Source organism: Geotrypetes seraphini, chromosome 5 (assembly GCF_902459505.1).
Source record: "Geotrypetes seraphini chromosome 5, aGeoSer1.1, whole genome shotgun sequence".
Classification (NCBI taxonomy): Eukaryota; Metazoa; Chordata; class Amphibia; order Gymnophiona; family Dermophiidae; genus Geotrypetes; species Geotrypetes seraphini.
In genome coordinates this window covers 54,454,532-54,468,644 of record NC_047088.1, presented here as the reverse complement: position 1 = coordinate 54,468,644, position 14,113 = coordinate 54,454,532, and the positions used below count along the sequence as shown (strand labels likewise).

The 14,113-nt window shown below is 40.4% G+C and overlaps 1 protein-coding gene across 1 annotated transcript in view; it reads right to left on the bottom strand.

Moving 5' to 3' along the window:
- Positions 1 to 257: 257 nt before the first annotated feature.
- LOC117360485 overlaps positions 258 to 14,113 on the bottom strand; it is a 35,451-nt gene continuing 21,595 nt past the window's right edge. The window contains exons 5-7 of the mRNA XM_033944288.1: positions 13,023 to 13,129; positions 3,808 to 3,940; positions 258 to 1,074 (exon numbers count right to left, since the gene is read on the bottom strand). Of these exons, the coding sequence (XP_033800179.1) occupies positions 943 to 1,074; positions 3,808 to 3,940; positions 13,023 to 13,129 (372 nt within the window). The 3' untranslated portion in view covers positions 258 to 942. The remainder of the gene's footprint in view (positions 1,075 to 3,807; positions 3,941 to 13,022; positions 13,130 to 14,113) is intronic.

The window sequence follows — 14,113 nt, the reverse complement described above, 5'->3', positions numbered from 1 at the left end:
GGTATAATACCATCTGATAAATTTAACAATAACATGTACAAGTTCAGCATGTTGTCAGACATCTAAATGCTTTTTGAGTACTGGCTGAACTTTTTTTTGTGACGGCTGTTTGCAATTAGTGAGCCTTGACGTCGCTAAAACCTTGCTGCTACTCTACATTTTTTGTGACTTTTATTTTCCTTTTTTACCATGGACCCCTGACGAAGGTTTGTCCAAAACACGGACCGTGTCAGGTCCCTTGATTGGTAAAAGGGTTTGCATATAATTATTTTGTCACAATAAATTTTGCCTACGTCTTGTACAGATCTGCAGTTTTGTTTTGTTTGCTCTTGGTTGGTTGTCTACTGCAGTTTAGTTTGGGACCACCCTTCTCTCAAAGTATATGCATGTATATTTATATTTTAAGATGAAATTAGTGTATTAGTAAATAAAAGTGACACATATGAAGTAGAATAAAAATATTATTATTTTTTAAACAGAGGCTGGAAGATCAGCATAAAATTATTTTCTTCTGATACAACCCAGATGCAAATTCATTATATATTAATATTCTCTATTCCTATGCTTAACAAGAAGTTACATAGAGCCTGCTTTCCAGAACAAACATCTGTACATTTAGGAAAATCTTTTCCAAAAATATAACCTGTCGAGATCCTCGTGCACCTCCTGACGTCAATGGGCCACTGTGTACAATGTTAACTATGGGACTTGGAAATGCTAACTACTGAAATACTAATCATTACAGAGATCTTGGGAAGAAGTGTTTACTATGGTTATTTCAGTCTACAACAATCAACTGGAAGGTTTCAGCTTTACAGTGTAAATGCTGTAGGAATTAAGAATCTGGTGCTATCTTCAGAAATATTCCTATTTTCATCTGAATTTTCCAATCTCTTATTAGTTTCTACAGGGTATTTTCTGACATTTCTGCGTCTGAAGCTTTTAATATCTATATGGATATGGCTGCTGTGAACGTTCAATTCCATATGGTCTGTTTGACCATTGGGATTCTGCAACTCCTGCTGGTTCTTTAATGCTTTGTCCCAAGCCTACCCTTGGAAATGGTCCAAATTCCTGTAGAAAAAAGAAAAGTATAGAATTTATTTTTATCTACAAACTCAACTTTGCTACTTCATTTCTGACCATGAATAATGATTGGGTAGCCTTTTTGTGAAGTTTAATTTTTAATTTAGTACTTACTAGCTTATGTACAAATTCCACAATCCTACACATCAGATTAATGCAAACATTCTTGAAATACATGGAAAGATCCACAGACTCATCCAATTGATATGTCCTTTCTATTGTAGTCAGAAGAACAAGTGTGGACACACATTGTGTAATAAATAGAGATAAAATAAAACAAAGAAAAAAATAAGATGATACCTTTTTATTGGACTAACAATACATTTTTTGATTAACTTTTGAAGGCAATGCCTTCTTCAGGCCAGAAAAGCTAATCAAAGTGCACTGTGTGTTAAGGCAAGGTTTCTGCATCAGCCTCTTGAGTACCTGATAAAAATGAAGGGGGAGGGAAGGAGGCTGTTTACTAAGGCATCCTTTCACTAAAGGGTGTTAAGCTCTAACTTGTGCTTAAAATGTTAAAAACAAGCCTACTGCAAAACAAATTAAAGTGTTTTGCATCTGATGCGTATTTTGCCTGTTATTGCACACTACTTTGTGGATTAGTTATTTACAAAAATATTTTTTGGGAGGGGGAGAGCCGTGGGTGGATAATGGGCTTGGAAGTGTTAACTAGATAGTTCTCTCAGAGCTAGATGCTCTAAACGTGATCATGTAAGACCATGTGGATCACTGTGGGCTGATTTTTTTGGCCAATTATAAACTAGCGATTGATGCTCAAACAAGTTTGCATGCAAATGATTTGCATGGAGATTTGCTGTAATCTCAGTCCCTGTCAAATCAATCACTGTGAAAGCAACTCTCAAACATGCGCAGAATAGTTAAGTTGATACAGCGACAATATATGCATGCGCCAGATTTGCTACATCAGACTCCTCAGTGGTAGCTGGTCCTCCCTCTTTCGATCGCCATCATTGTTTCCTCTCTTCCCAGGGAAAGGGCAGCCTGCATAAATCAGAGCTTAAAACCGCTATCCTTAATGTTTACCATCGGAGCACAAGCACATGTGTTCCGTGGAGCACAAATTGTATGCGGTTAACAAACGCTGGTATTTAAATAGTACAGCAAGGGCAATCCCTTGATGCTTTGCGGAGAGGTAACAGCAGATTATACAAATGCAGGGCATAAATGAGGGTGGAACTGTATAAAGTTCTGGCCCAGCTTGTACATATTTTAATCACGAGGATTGAAAATTTTAGCCTTCTAGCATTGGCCTCTTATATTTTATGCTGTTATCGGGCACACATAAGACACACCTGCAACACACGTACTCAGAATACATGTATAATACGTATACCTCCATGCTATTGTAAAAACTGTATTTATGGTATCAGTGTTATAAATATTATATTCATTTCAGGGCTGAACTATCGGTAAGACATGTAAACGACTGGTCTTGACCAGTTACTTTTTTCAGATTGCTAAAAGCGATAACTTTTTTTGTACATCGAGAAACAATATTAGAGCATCGATTGCTCAGCTAGTTTATATGGCTTTTCATTATTAATTACCTTATTTGCATGGCCGGATCGGAGAATGAGCAATCATGCAGAAAACCATACAGTGAGCTGTTTTGTGCATCGGATCGGCAAATCCGATCATCACTAAACCAGTCAAAACCAGTTTAGCAGTGATCATTACACAATCGCTGACTTTAGTGCCTCTGGGCCTCAGATTATTGTACGCTAACTGGTTTACATGGAGTCAATGAGGGAATCCTTAGGGCTCCTTTTACGAAGCCACGGTAGCGGCTTTAACGCGCGTGACTTAATCACGCGCTAACCAAAAACTACCATCTGCTCAAGAGGAGGTGGTAGCGGCTAGTGCGGCCGGAATTTTAGCACGCGCTATTACGCGCGTTAAACCGCTACCATGGCTTCGTAAAAGGAGCCCTTAGTGCTTCCCAAACAGAAAGAAGTAAGTGTTCCCATGTTAATTTTTTTACAGGTAACAGATGCTAATGTAAACATTGTGCACAACCTGAAAAAAAATGTTACAAAAAGCCCTTTTAATTGTGCCATGTTGAATCTGGGCTTAATAAAGAAATTATTCTTTCAAAAATGAGCTCACTGGGAGATATTATGTGTACAAACACCCTCTCTTAAGTTATAAATCTCAAATTATAAATATCAATATGTGAGATAGGTCCTCAGTATTCACAATTCATATGCAGGACAATCTTGTTCCAAGGGTTGTAAGTTCCCAGTCAACAAAATCCTCCATATGGAGCTTACAACTCTTGGAACAGGATTGTCCTGTATATGAGTTGTGAATACTGAGGACCTATCTCACATATTGATATTTATGATTTGAGATTTATAACTTAGAGTGGTGTTTGCTTGGTTTTATTTGCTTGTATGCTTTTATTCATATTTTTAAAAATGCCCATCTTAGAATTTATATTTGAGCTAAAATGTCAACAGAGAGGAAAATATTTTCCTGAAAACTAATTTTATTTCAACACTGAAATGCCTTTTTTTCTTAAAGAAAAAATACAATTGATAATATTCTCTTTTACTATAATGATTCTAATATGGCGCTGTACCAATCCATATAAAGCTTTCTTCAAAACAACATCACAGCAGCAACTATATAACTTGTATGATGACAGAGTGAAACACGTTTCACCATTTGATAACAATGAGAGAAGGGAATATTACATACAGGAGAGGGAGTTTCATCCTCATAATCCTCATCTGGAATAGTTGGGCCTTTGCTGTGCTGCACATAGGGAGTGAAGGCAGCATTGGGTTTTCTTGCAAGAACTGGAACTGTTTTCAACTGAGGTGGCAGATAGCTATTAAAATAAAACACTTATTACATTCCTTAATTTTAGAATTTAGCTTAGAGAAACAAACTATAAATACAGCAAGATTACTTTAATCTATTGCTAAATTCATTAAATTCATATTCAGTAGGCACTCCACTTAAATTGGATAATTTATCCAGTTATCTTGCAGCAAGTAAGATTGTTAAATACAGTAAAACCTTGGATTGCAAGTAACTTAATTTGCAAGTGTTTGCAAGACAAGCAAAACATTTGATTAAATCTTAACTTGATATACAAGCAAAGTCTTTGCAATACAAGTACATACAATATACACAAATCACAACTGAGACGATGGTTCTTCTTTCTCTGACACTGCAAGAGTGTAGTGACTGTTCTAAATGAGCGAGGTCTTGCAATACAAGTACATATAATATTTTGTATTAAAGTTTTTGGGTTGTGGAACGAATTGTCTGAGTTTCCATTATTTCCGATGGTGAAATTCGCTTTGATATATGAGTGCTTTGGATTACAAGCATGCTTCTGGAATGAATTATGCTCTCACACCAAGGTTTTACTGTATACTCCAAAACATAAATAGGAATATAACATAGTAAATGATAGCAGGTAAAGAAATGTTAGGACAGTTATTTATATGATGATACTTAAGCAGAAAAGTTAACCAAATAGCACTGAATGGTATCTGGTTAGTTTATAGCATTACACATAAAATATAATGGACCTTCTTTCTTCAAAGGTGATAACCATATAACAATTCAAAAAATAATCACCTCATTTCCATATAAATAAACGACAAGATACTTTCATGGTCACACAGTGACTTTAGATTTCTAAGTGAATGCTCAGACCCATAACCAGACTAGTGAGAAGTCACGGAGTCAGTTATAATAGAGACCTTCACAGCAAGTTCACTGTCTCTGCCACCTGCTTGTAAACAGCACTATTTATTTCCAACCTTGGTAACATACAAGAAATAATAGGTGACTTATTTGAATGCAGGATGGCACTGCTGCTGCTCTTTCACTGCTCCGGGTGCATATTTAAAGTATTAACACATTGCAACTGCCATAAGCTGTTAAACCCCCCACATTGCCAGATCAGGTATGTTAGACAGAGTGTGAGCCTACCAGATAGGAAAAAGTGCTTGAGTACCTCAATGTAAACCACTTAAGCTATAGGTGGTATATAAATACTATAAATAAAATAAATAATGCCCTGATCCCTCCCAAACTTAACCGTAACATAAATTATCTGAATAATATTCAAAAGCCTGGTGACTGACAACATATCCAGATAAAAACAACCATACAAAAATGGGCTAGAATTACAGTGGGGGATACTATGCAAGAGACCTGGATAGCTGTTATCCTGAAACCAAAGAAAGATAAAACACTCAAAGGGATTCTGTATAGGACACCGATCTCAGCAGCTACCTAAGAAGCAGCTGAGAATTGCAAACCAGCGTCCTATACAGAATTGTGTCTCCTATGCCTAACTGCTCTGGTTCTCTGGTACCCATGTCACGTGCCAGTTAGAGAATCGAGGGATCCCTTGCCATCAGCTGTTTGCAGCAAAGGAATCCCCCTGATGCGATTAGCTGAGCGGCTGCAGCAAGGAAACCCCCCCCCCCCATTGCAAGGTCAACTGGCAGGAAGGTGTCCACTCCCTCTTGCCCCTGAATCCCCACTGTATGTCGGGCAAGAGGGATGCTCTCTCCCTCCTACCCCCCTGAACACCCAATACCACGTGAAGCTAACCCCCACAAGACTGGAGGCCCAACACCTCGATCACTTAACTCTACCCCCATACCTTTTAGTTGAAAGTCCAGCTGGAGGGATTCTCATATCATCTGGCCGGCAGGCCCACCACTCCAAAATAGCGGGCCTCCCCTTTCCAGTGCATTCTGGGATACACCGGGGAGGGGCCTAAGGCTTTGAGTGGCATCTGGCCAATCAGGCATTCCCACTGCATCCCAGGTTGCACTGGGAATGAGACCTAAAACTCTGGTTGGCCCAGATGCCTAAGGCCCCTCCTATGAGGGAGGGTAGGGTGGGGGCCTGCAGCCTTGAGGAGGGTTTTGGCTTTTTGAGGTTTCTGGACAGGAGGAAGTGGGCATCCCTCTTGCCCGACGTACTGCAGGGGTTCAGTGGCAGAAGGAAGTGGGCATCCCTCCTGCCGGGGGACTTTGTGTGTGTGGGGGGGTGGTCCCTGCTGCGGCCACTCAGCTGATTGCGGCAGGGAGATTTCCTTGCAGCGATCAGCTCAGCAGCCACATCTATTTGAAATGTAGGCCAGCATTTTAGGCATCTATCAAAGCCCTAGGGAGAAACTTAGGGATGCTTAAGCTTGCCCAAGGCCATTTCTGGGTGAAACCACACCCAGTTTTGGGCGAGCTTGTGTCCTGATGTATCTCCCTTAACTGCAACAGACTAGGTGCCTCCTTTGGTTTTTGTTTTTTAAAAATAGAAAACATGCATCCCAATTGGCACCTACCACCACCTACAATCGGGACGCCGTTTATAGAATTTCCCCAAAATGCCTAAATTGTAAAGGCAGAAAAAGGACATTCAATCACAGGCACCTCATAAAGAGGCTTGGGGAGGCTTAGCATGACTTCTGCATGCTTATAGATCTGCAGCAGTTCCTGAATGTCTTCCTTGTCCTACTTCATTTCAGTGCAGCCTTTGATGCCATTGACCATCCCTGCCTTCTTACCTGATTCATAGAGATTGGTATCCATGACACCATTGCACTGTTTCCAGTCCTTTCTGAGTCAAAGATCCCAAACCATTTTGCTTGGCACCAGTCTATTCAAACCTAAACCTATCAAATATGGAGTACCACAAGGAGTCCTATTATTGTCTCTACTTTTCAGCCTTTACATCAGACCGGTCATAGACATACCCCAAAAATACCAAATAAATATTTATTCCTTCACCAAAGACATTCAGTTATACCTACCACTAAGTGCAAACCACGACTCCCAGATCAGAACGCCTATCAGAAATCAAAACTTGGATGACCTTAAACTCCAACTGAACACCTCAAAAACAGAACTACTTTGGATCAGGAAAGAAAAATGCACATACAACCGTCCCCTCTTGAACTGGGAATCGACTACCCTGACTGCAAAAGACCATGTATGGAGCCTGAAGATTATCCTTGACTTGAACCTGTCACTCTCCAACCACATCTCATATGTGGTCTCCTCTTTATTTTATAACTTCTGCCAACTTCGAAAGATAAGAAACTACTTCACCAAACAAGACAATGCAACTACTCTACGCTTTTGTCCTCATTTGCTTGGATTACTGCAATGCACTATTTAACGGATTAAAAATAAAAAATATTAAATGACTTCAGTGAGTTCAAAATGCAGCAATCCAGCTACTAAAGAACCTGCAGGCCCATGATCCAGTCTACCCAGCTCTGATGTCGACCCACCGGTTACTCATAACTAAAAGCTGAATTTTCAAGGGTCTAGTGCTAGCATTATAAATCCTTCCACAACATGGTGCCCAGCTAATTGTCACACAAATTTCTGCCATACACCCCAAGAGACCCCTGCGCTCCCAGGATGAAATACTTCTAGAAATGTCCCCAGGCCTTTATCTGCCATCATGTTTCTATGTTTCTATTAATGAGGTGATAAGTGTATCTGCAACAGTGACAACCTATGATAAGTTACTATGGGTATGCTGATTGCAGGGCACAGTCCACACCCATTCCTTGCTGCATAACAGGGTATGCAAACAGGCCTTGATATTATTATATATAGCACCAAGAAATTAGCACTGACCAAAACAGTGCTTAGCGTGATTCTACAAGGTTTAGATACCTTTTATAGAATTGCACTAAGTGTGCATTGCATAACTTTTTAGGTACACCCATTTAGGCCAGTTAAAACCAGGCCTAAATGCCTGCAACCTAAGCTTTCGCAGATCAGGCACATTCTATGACAATGTGCATAACTTTTAGGAATGCCCCCAATCCACCTCTGGCCGTATCCCTTTTCAAATTCACATGTTATAGATGTGTGCTTTCCAAGTTGTGTGTGTAACATTTAATTTGTGCCAATTACTGTCAATTGCAAGGTGTTAATTGCCAATTCACTGCCCAACAAATTTTAACTTTTTTTCTGGGGCAAGAAGAAAATGAGGTTTACTTTATAGAATTTAACTGCCTGTGTATGAAAATAGCCTCAGTTTTCTCCTATCACGTATCGCTAATATTTATAGCATGAGAAGTCATAATATAACACATTGCGCCAATTTAAGAGTTCCTATAAATATTATTTTCTAGAATCGTGTTGCTGTTGAAGTGCACTTATAAACAAAATTAGGAGCATCTCTAATTAATTTCCAACAATAGTCAGCCAGAATTGAAAAATTTCATCTGCCGTATTATCGTTTCTCCATTGTAGCAATGTCCTGGTGAAACTTTTCCATGTGCTCATCACTAGCACTATCAAGATTATCGGGGGGGAAAAAAAATCTAATTTGAGGCAAACTGTTTTAATATTTCAGAGATTGTTATAACATTTACTCCAAGCATTAGAAAATATAGTGAAAATGTTAATTTTTGCAATGCAATGCTCTTTTGCCAAAAATCAGAGGGTCATACCGAAAAATTAAGGTCAGTTTGAATTCAGTGACCCCAAATCACTATAGAACACCAACTACAATTCATTCCCCAAAACCTCTGTTGCACAGTGTTATCTCTGATTAGGCCATTTAATCAATTAAGCTTTGCATGCAAATCAGTTGTGCACACACACAACATAACCGAGAGCCCTTTGCCCTGATCCAGCCAGACAAGTAAGCTCTTCCCCCAGCATTCCGTTGGAAAAATCAATCTGCTTGCTTTTAAATATCATCAGAAGTAAGAGATCAACTGCTTTTACACCTAAGCAGCACCAAGACCAGCCGCCACTATCGAGAGCCTTTGTCCCAATCCTGCCAGGCGTGTGTGCTCTTCACCATACAATTCGTTGGAGAGATCAATCTGCCTGCTTTTAAATATCAGCAGCATTGGGAGATCAACTGCTTTTACACCTAAACAGCACCAAGACCAGCCGCCACTATCGAGAGCTCCTCCCCTTATATCCCGTTTAAGAGATCAATCTACCTGCTTTAAATATCAGCAGCAGTAGAAAAACAACTGCTTTTACATACAAGCAGCAGCGAGACCTACCGCAACCACCAAGAGCCCACAGACCCGATCCTGCCAGGATTGTGAACTCCTCCCCCTGCAGTCCATTGGAGAGATCAATCTGCCTGCTTTTAAATATCAGCAGCAGTGGAGATCAACTGCTTTTACACCTAAGCAGCAACGAGACCAGCCACAACCACCGAGAGAACACAGACCCGATCCTACCAAGAGTGTGAACTCTTCCCCCCCTGCAATCCGCTATGAAGATCGACTGTCGGCTCCGGGCGGCTTTCCCGCAGAGGAGAGAATCCTGCATTCATCGTGGGCCTCATCTGGGGCAGCCTCCTTGGAGCGGCTGGGGCACGGGCAGTGTGTCTGGGAGGGAATGCATGGATGGGAGAACATCGCAGGGGAGGAGACATAGACATCCTGGGACTGTCGGCCAAGTCTCTTCCCTGAAGAAGCCCTTTTTCTGGAAACTAAAATCTTGTTAAAATGTTTATTTTATTTTTATTTTTCCTCTAACTCTACTTTTCACTTCTCTATTACCCTCCAGGTACTTTAGTTAGATTGTGAGCCTTTGGGACAGTAAGGGAATTTTTCAAGTACCTTTCCTATTTCTAATCTTAATGTATATTTTCTGTAAACCGCTTAGAACCTAACGGATGTAGCGGTATATAAGAAATAAATTACATTACATTACATAACTCAACTCCCTCTTGTCATTAGGGCAACTGATAACCTACTGACCTGGAAAGCAGTAAAGACACTTCTTTTCATGAACTGGATCAATTCTGATCTCAAACTTTGACAGACCTTGCGTCAACGTACCTTACGTCAGACCACCTGTGCCTGCTAACCAGTCCTTCTGCAGATATGTTAATACCCATTCGTGACTGTATGATTTATTTTCTTAGATTCTGCAAAGCATGTGTTCTTAGTCACATTCTCTATTAAGTTATAAGTTATTGATTCTATAGCTTTGTGTTTTGATCCTGTAGCATGTAATTGACTGTAATGTATGTATCTCTGTTCCTTAAAACTCTATGTATGTATTCTTGTAACCCATTCTGGGCTCCTGGGGAGGACAAGCTATAAAAATGAATAAATAAATAAATAAGGCACCATATACAGAATTTGGGGTATAGTGCATGAATTAGCCCCCAGTGCCTCCTTCCTGTGTCCTTAGTGCCCCCAGTGCCTCCTTCCCGTGTCCATGGTGCCCCCAGTGCCTCCTTCCTGTGTCCTTAGTGCCCCCAGTACCTCCTTCCTGTGTCCATGGTTCTCCCAGTGCCTCCTTCCCGTGTCCATGGTGCCCCCAGTGCCTCCTTCCTATGTCCATGGTGCCCCCAGTGCCTCCTTCCCGTGTCCTTAGTGCCCCCAGTGCCTCCTTATGTCCCCCTCACCGCCTTCCAGATTTTGTCCACCCCCAAAGCCAGCCTGCTAGTCTGCCTACCTATCTCCCTCCCTCCCTGCTGCACTAAAGCCAGCCAGCTTTCCTGCCTACATCCTGCCCTCCCTGCCGCGGAAAAAAAAAAGCGCCTCTCCCCTTCCGGTCCGCACCTGCAATCTTACCTCCCCCTGCCGACAAGAAGTCTTTCCGACGTTAATTAGAGGTCGTTCCGAGCCAGTCAATCACTGCTGGCTGGCCCGGAACATCCTCTCCGATGTCAGAATTGACGTCGGAAAAACTTCTTGTCAGCAGGGGGAGGTAAGATTGCAGCGGCGCGGGCCGGGGGAAAGGAAGGGCTGGAGGACCCGGACCTGGTCGGCTGTGCACCCCCCCAAGCCGTGCACCTGGGGCGGACTGGACCGCCCCCCCTTTGGTACGCCACTGGACATTAGTATTAGAGGCAAATGAAGCCAAATGGCAATGAACTTTGAAATGTACAATAAATGATGCTTTACCCAGGTGGCAGTGAAGACTGAACTGCATTGAACTTATCACTGGATTTAAGTCTGATATTTTTGGGTTTGTTTTTCTTGTAGACAAATAAAGTAATAACCTTATTTTGAACTGAATCCAGAAAAAATTATGTTGTTTTTCTTTTCACCAACCAAATCAAAGGCTCCTAAAATCTTGCCTGCAGTCCGAGCCGGGTCTTTCGCTTGCCGAGAGCCTGGCCCAGCCACAATATGAAAGTGCATTATGTGTTATTCTATAAGGTAGTGAACAAGCTCTATAATGTGTAACTGCAAGGAGGCATTTATGTGGGCAGTTATACGCAATGGTTATAGTCTGTTACCGAATGATGCGCATAACTTTTAGAATACTATGCATGGCGCACCAAAGCAGCTTTATTGGCTTAGGCATGCTCAGATAGAAATAGTGCTTAGTGTACACCATTTTGGAAACTAAATCGAGGTACCAAGTTATGAGATTTTCCCCTAAGGCCCTGATTCTATAAATGATGCCTAATTTCTAGGTGCTATTGAGCACGATTGCCAATCATTTGTTAGGCACTGTATATAGAATCACGGCTAGTGGTGCTTAAGCTGTCTGAGGCACCAGTAGGCATTAAAACCTTAGGGACATTCCCTTTTATGCCAGGGTTTTCTAGGCCTAAATGAGTGCACTTAAGTGAAACGACACCCAAACTCTGCCCCAAATCCACCCCTAACCACACCTACTTGCTAAACCAGTTTTGATTGGTTTAGCAATGATCACCTTGCTTTACCAACCCACTTCAGAAAATGGCTCACCGCATGGTTTTCTGCATGATCGCTCATTCTCTGATCCGACCAAGTTAGGTGCCTACCGGTTAATTTTTTTTTAATTATTTTTTAATGGCACTTCAATTATCAGCACCAATTAAGTCAATTAAGAAAATTAGATTACAATAGATGCCTAGATTGGCATTTATAGAATCTGGGCCTAACTGCTTAGTGCACTTTAGTAAAAGAGCCCCTAACTTGAGGTCAGCAGATTAGAAACTCTTGTTAATTCCTTCCATAAAAGATTTCTTTTACACCAGGAAAATAAATTTTGCAGTAGTCGCTCCAACATTGTGGAACGCTCTGCCACAGCAACTCCGATTCGAACAACAACTTGATAAATTCAAGATAAGCCTGAAGACTTTTTTATTTCGTGACGCTTTTATCTGTGCTTAGAGCCTCTCTTTTTTTTTTTTTTTTCTTAATCAACCAACCGCTCTTATAAAGCGACCCCACCCCATATGTTTTACCCTATTCCCTCTTTTTTCTTCTAAATATGTAACTTTTCCCTTCCTTTCCCTCTTACCCTCACTCTCAAGTCTGTCCAGTTAATGTCCTTGATGTACACTTTTATTATTTTTTAAAAAATATTTATTATCTTTATCTCTTTTTAAATATTTTATTGTAAACCGGCCAGATACTTGTTGATGGTCGGTATATTAAAAGTCAATAAACTTAAAACTTGAACTTAATAAGCTGCCAATTGGAATTGTAATCAATGGAAAGTTACTTGGGTTTTCATAAGCAATTGAAAACGTGGCTTTCTACTGAAAACTTTTGTATTGTGGAATGAACATTATAACATGGATAGTAAGGAGAGTCAGAATGCTAGGGGTAACAGCTATTTATTGAGGTCTTTTATATAGTTAATGAGTGGATTTGATAATGAGGGTTGCAATTAGATGATTATTATATTTGAGGGGTGGGTACTACGGATGTGATGGTATAATTAGTATAATAATAATTGCTGTTGCACAATGAGATTTTTTAAGTTTGTAACTTGTTTTTAGAATTGTAAACCATAATGTCTTCATTATAGGTTTCTAATGTTGCTCAGTTCTCTAACTAAGAGACCGAAAAATAAAACCTCAAACATGTATTTCACCCTAGAAATAAATTAGAAGCAATCATTTTAATGATGCTACAGTTTCTGAATGGAACAGTGATAGGACTGTGGCTTCTAAGCTTCGGAAATTCAGAGGTCCTTAAGGAAACCACTACTTACTTGAAACCTTTTACATGACCTGGGGTATGTGATGACTGATGAAGTTCAGACTCTGCATTTTGTGATACAGTTTTCTGTAGTGGGAAAATTGGCCGAGTCCAATTAATCTGTGTACAAGGAAAGAGAATATGCTCTTTATACATGCATACAGTAAAACCTGGTTCAAGTTTATCAAAGATGAAAGACAACCAGACACAGTGGTAAAAAAGAAAACACAAGGATGAAATTGCTAATAAGAGTGTTAATAACCAGCAACTATTGTGTACAATGTGTGGGAGAAAGAAGAGGCCAAGAAAATGTGTAGATAGAAAAATTCCCAACTGTAATCGATACAATTGGCTAGATTAAAAAAAGATTTCCAAACATGCCTAGATATGTTGTCTGAAAGTTTATATGGCATAATATGTTCAAAGCGGCTTTGAAAACATACTTCTTTCCCCTTGTGAATAACGATGGATAAATGTTTTGGTAATTGGCATGTAAGCCCTTACTACTACACATTTTGCAGATAGTAAGGGCTCACGTGTGGTAAAGTGGCTGTGATAATTGATTTGTGCTGCCATGACCATTCTCTAACCCCCTTCTCCCAGACACAACCCTCTGAAAAAAATCAGAACTATTTTTTTGCATGTGGTTTGCACATACATATTGGGGTTTTACCACAGGGCACCTCAGCGTGTTCCGCAGTATGCACGCTCTAGCACTTACCACAACTTAGTAAAAGGACTCCCTTATCCATTTATGAAGAATTTTGCTCCACCAGCAGATCTAAAAGAATGGAATTTTACAGGCTTGGACAAAATAGCCTAAAGGCTTAAGCTGAATAGAAGACAAATGAAGTACTGCTAATCAGGTAAAAACAATTATGTTTGCTGGGAGGACAACTTTAACACAACCTGCAATAAAGAGACAGCAGATTTACAAGCTAATTAACACCTCCCCCCCTCCCATTTATTAAACTTCGGTAGAGGTTTCTACCGTGGGCCGGAGCACTAAATTCTCTGACACTGCTCCGATGCTCATAGAATTCCTATGAGCATTGGAGCAGTATCAGAGCATTTAGCTCTCTGGGCTGCGGTAGAAACCTCAAC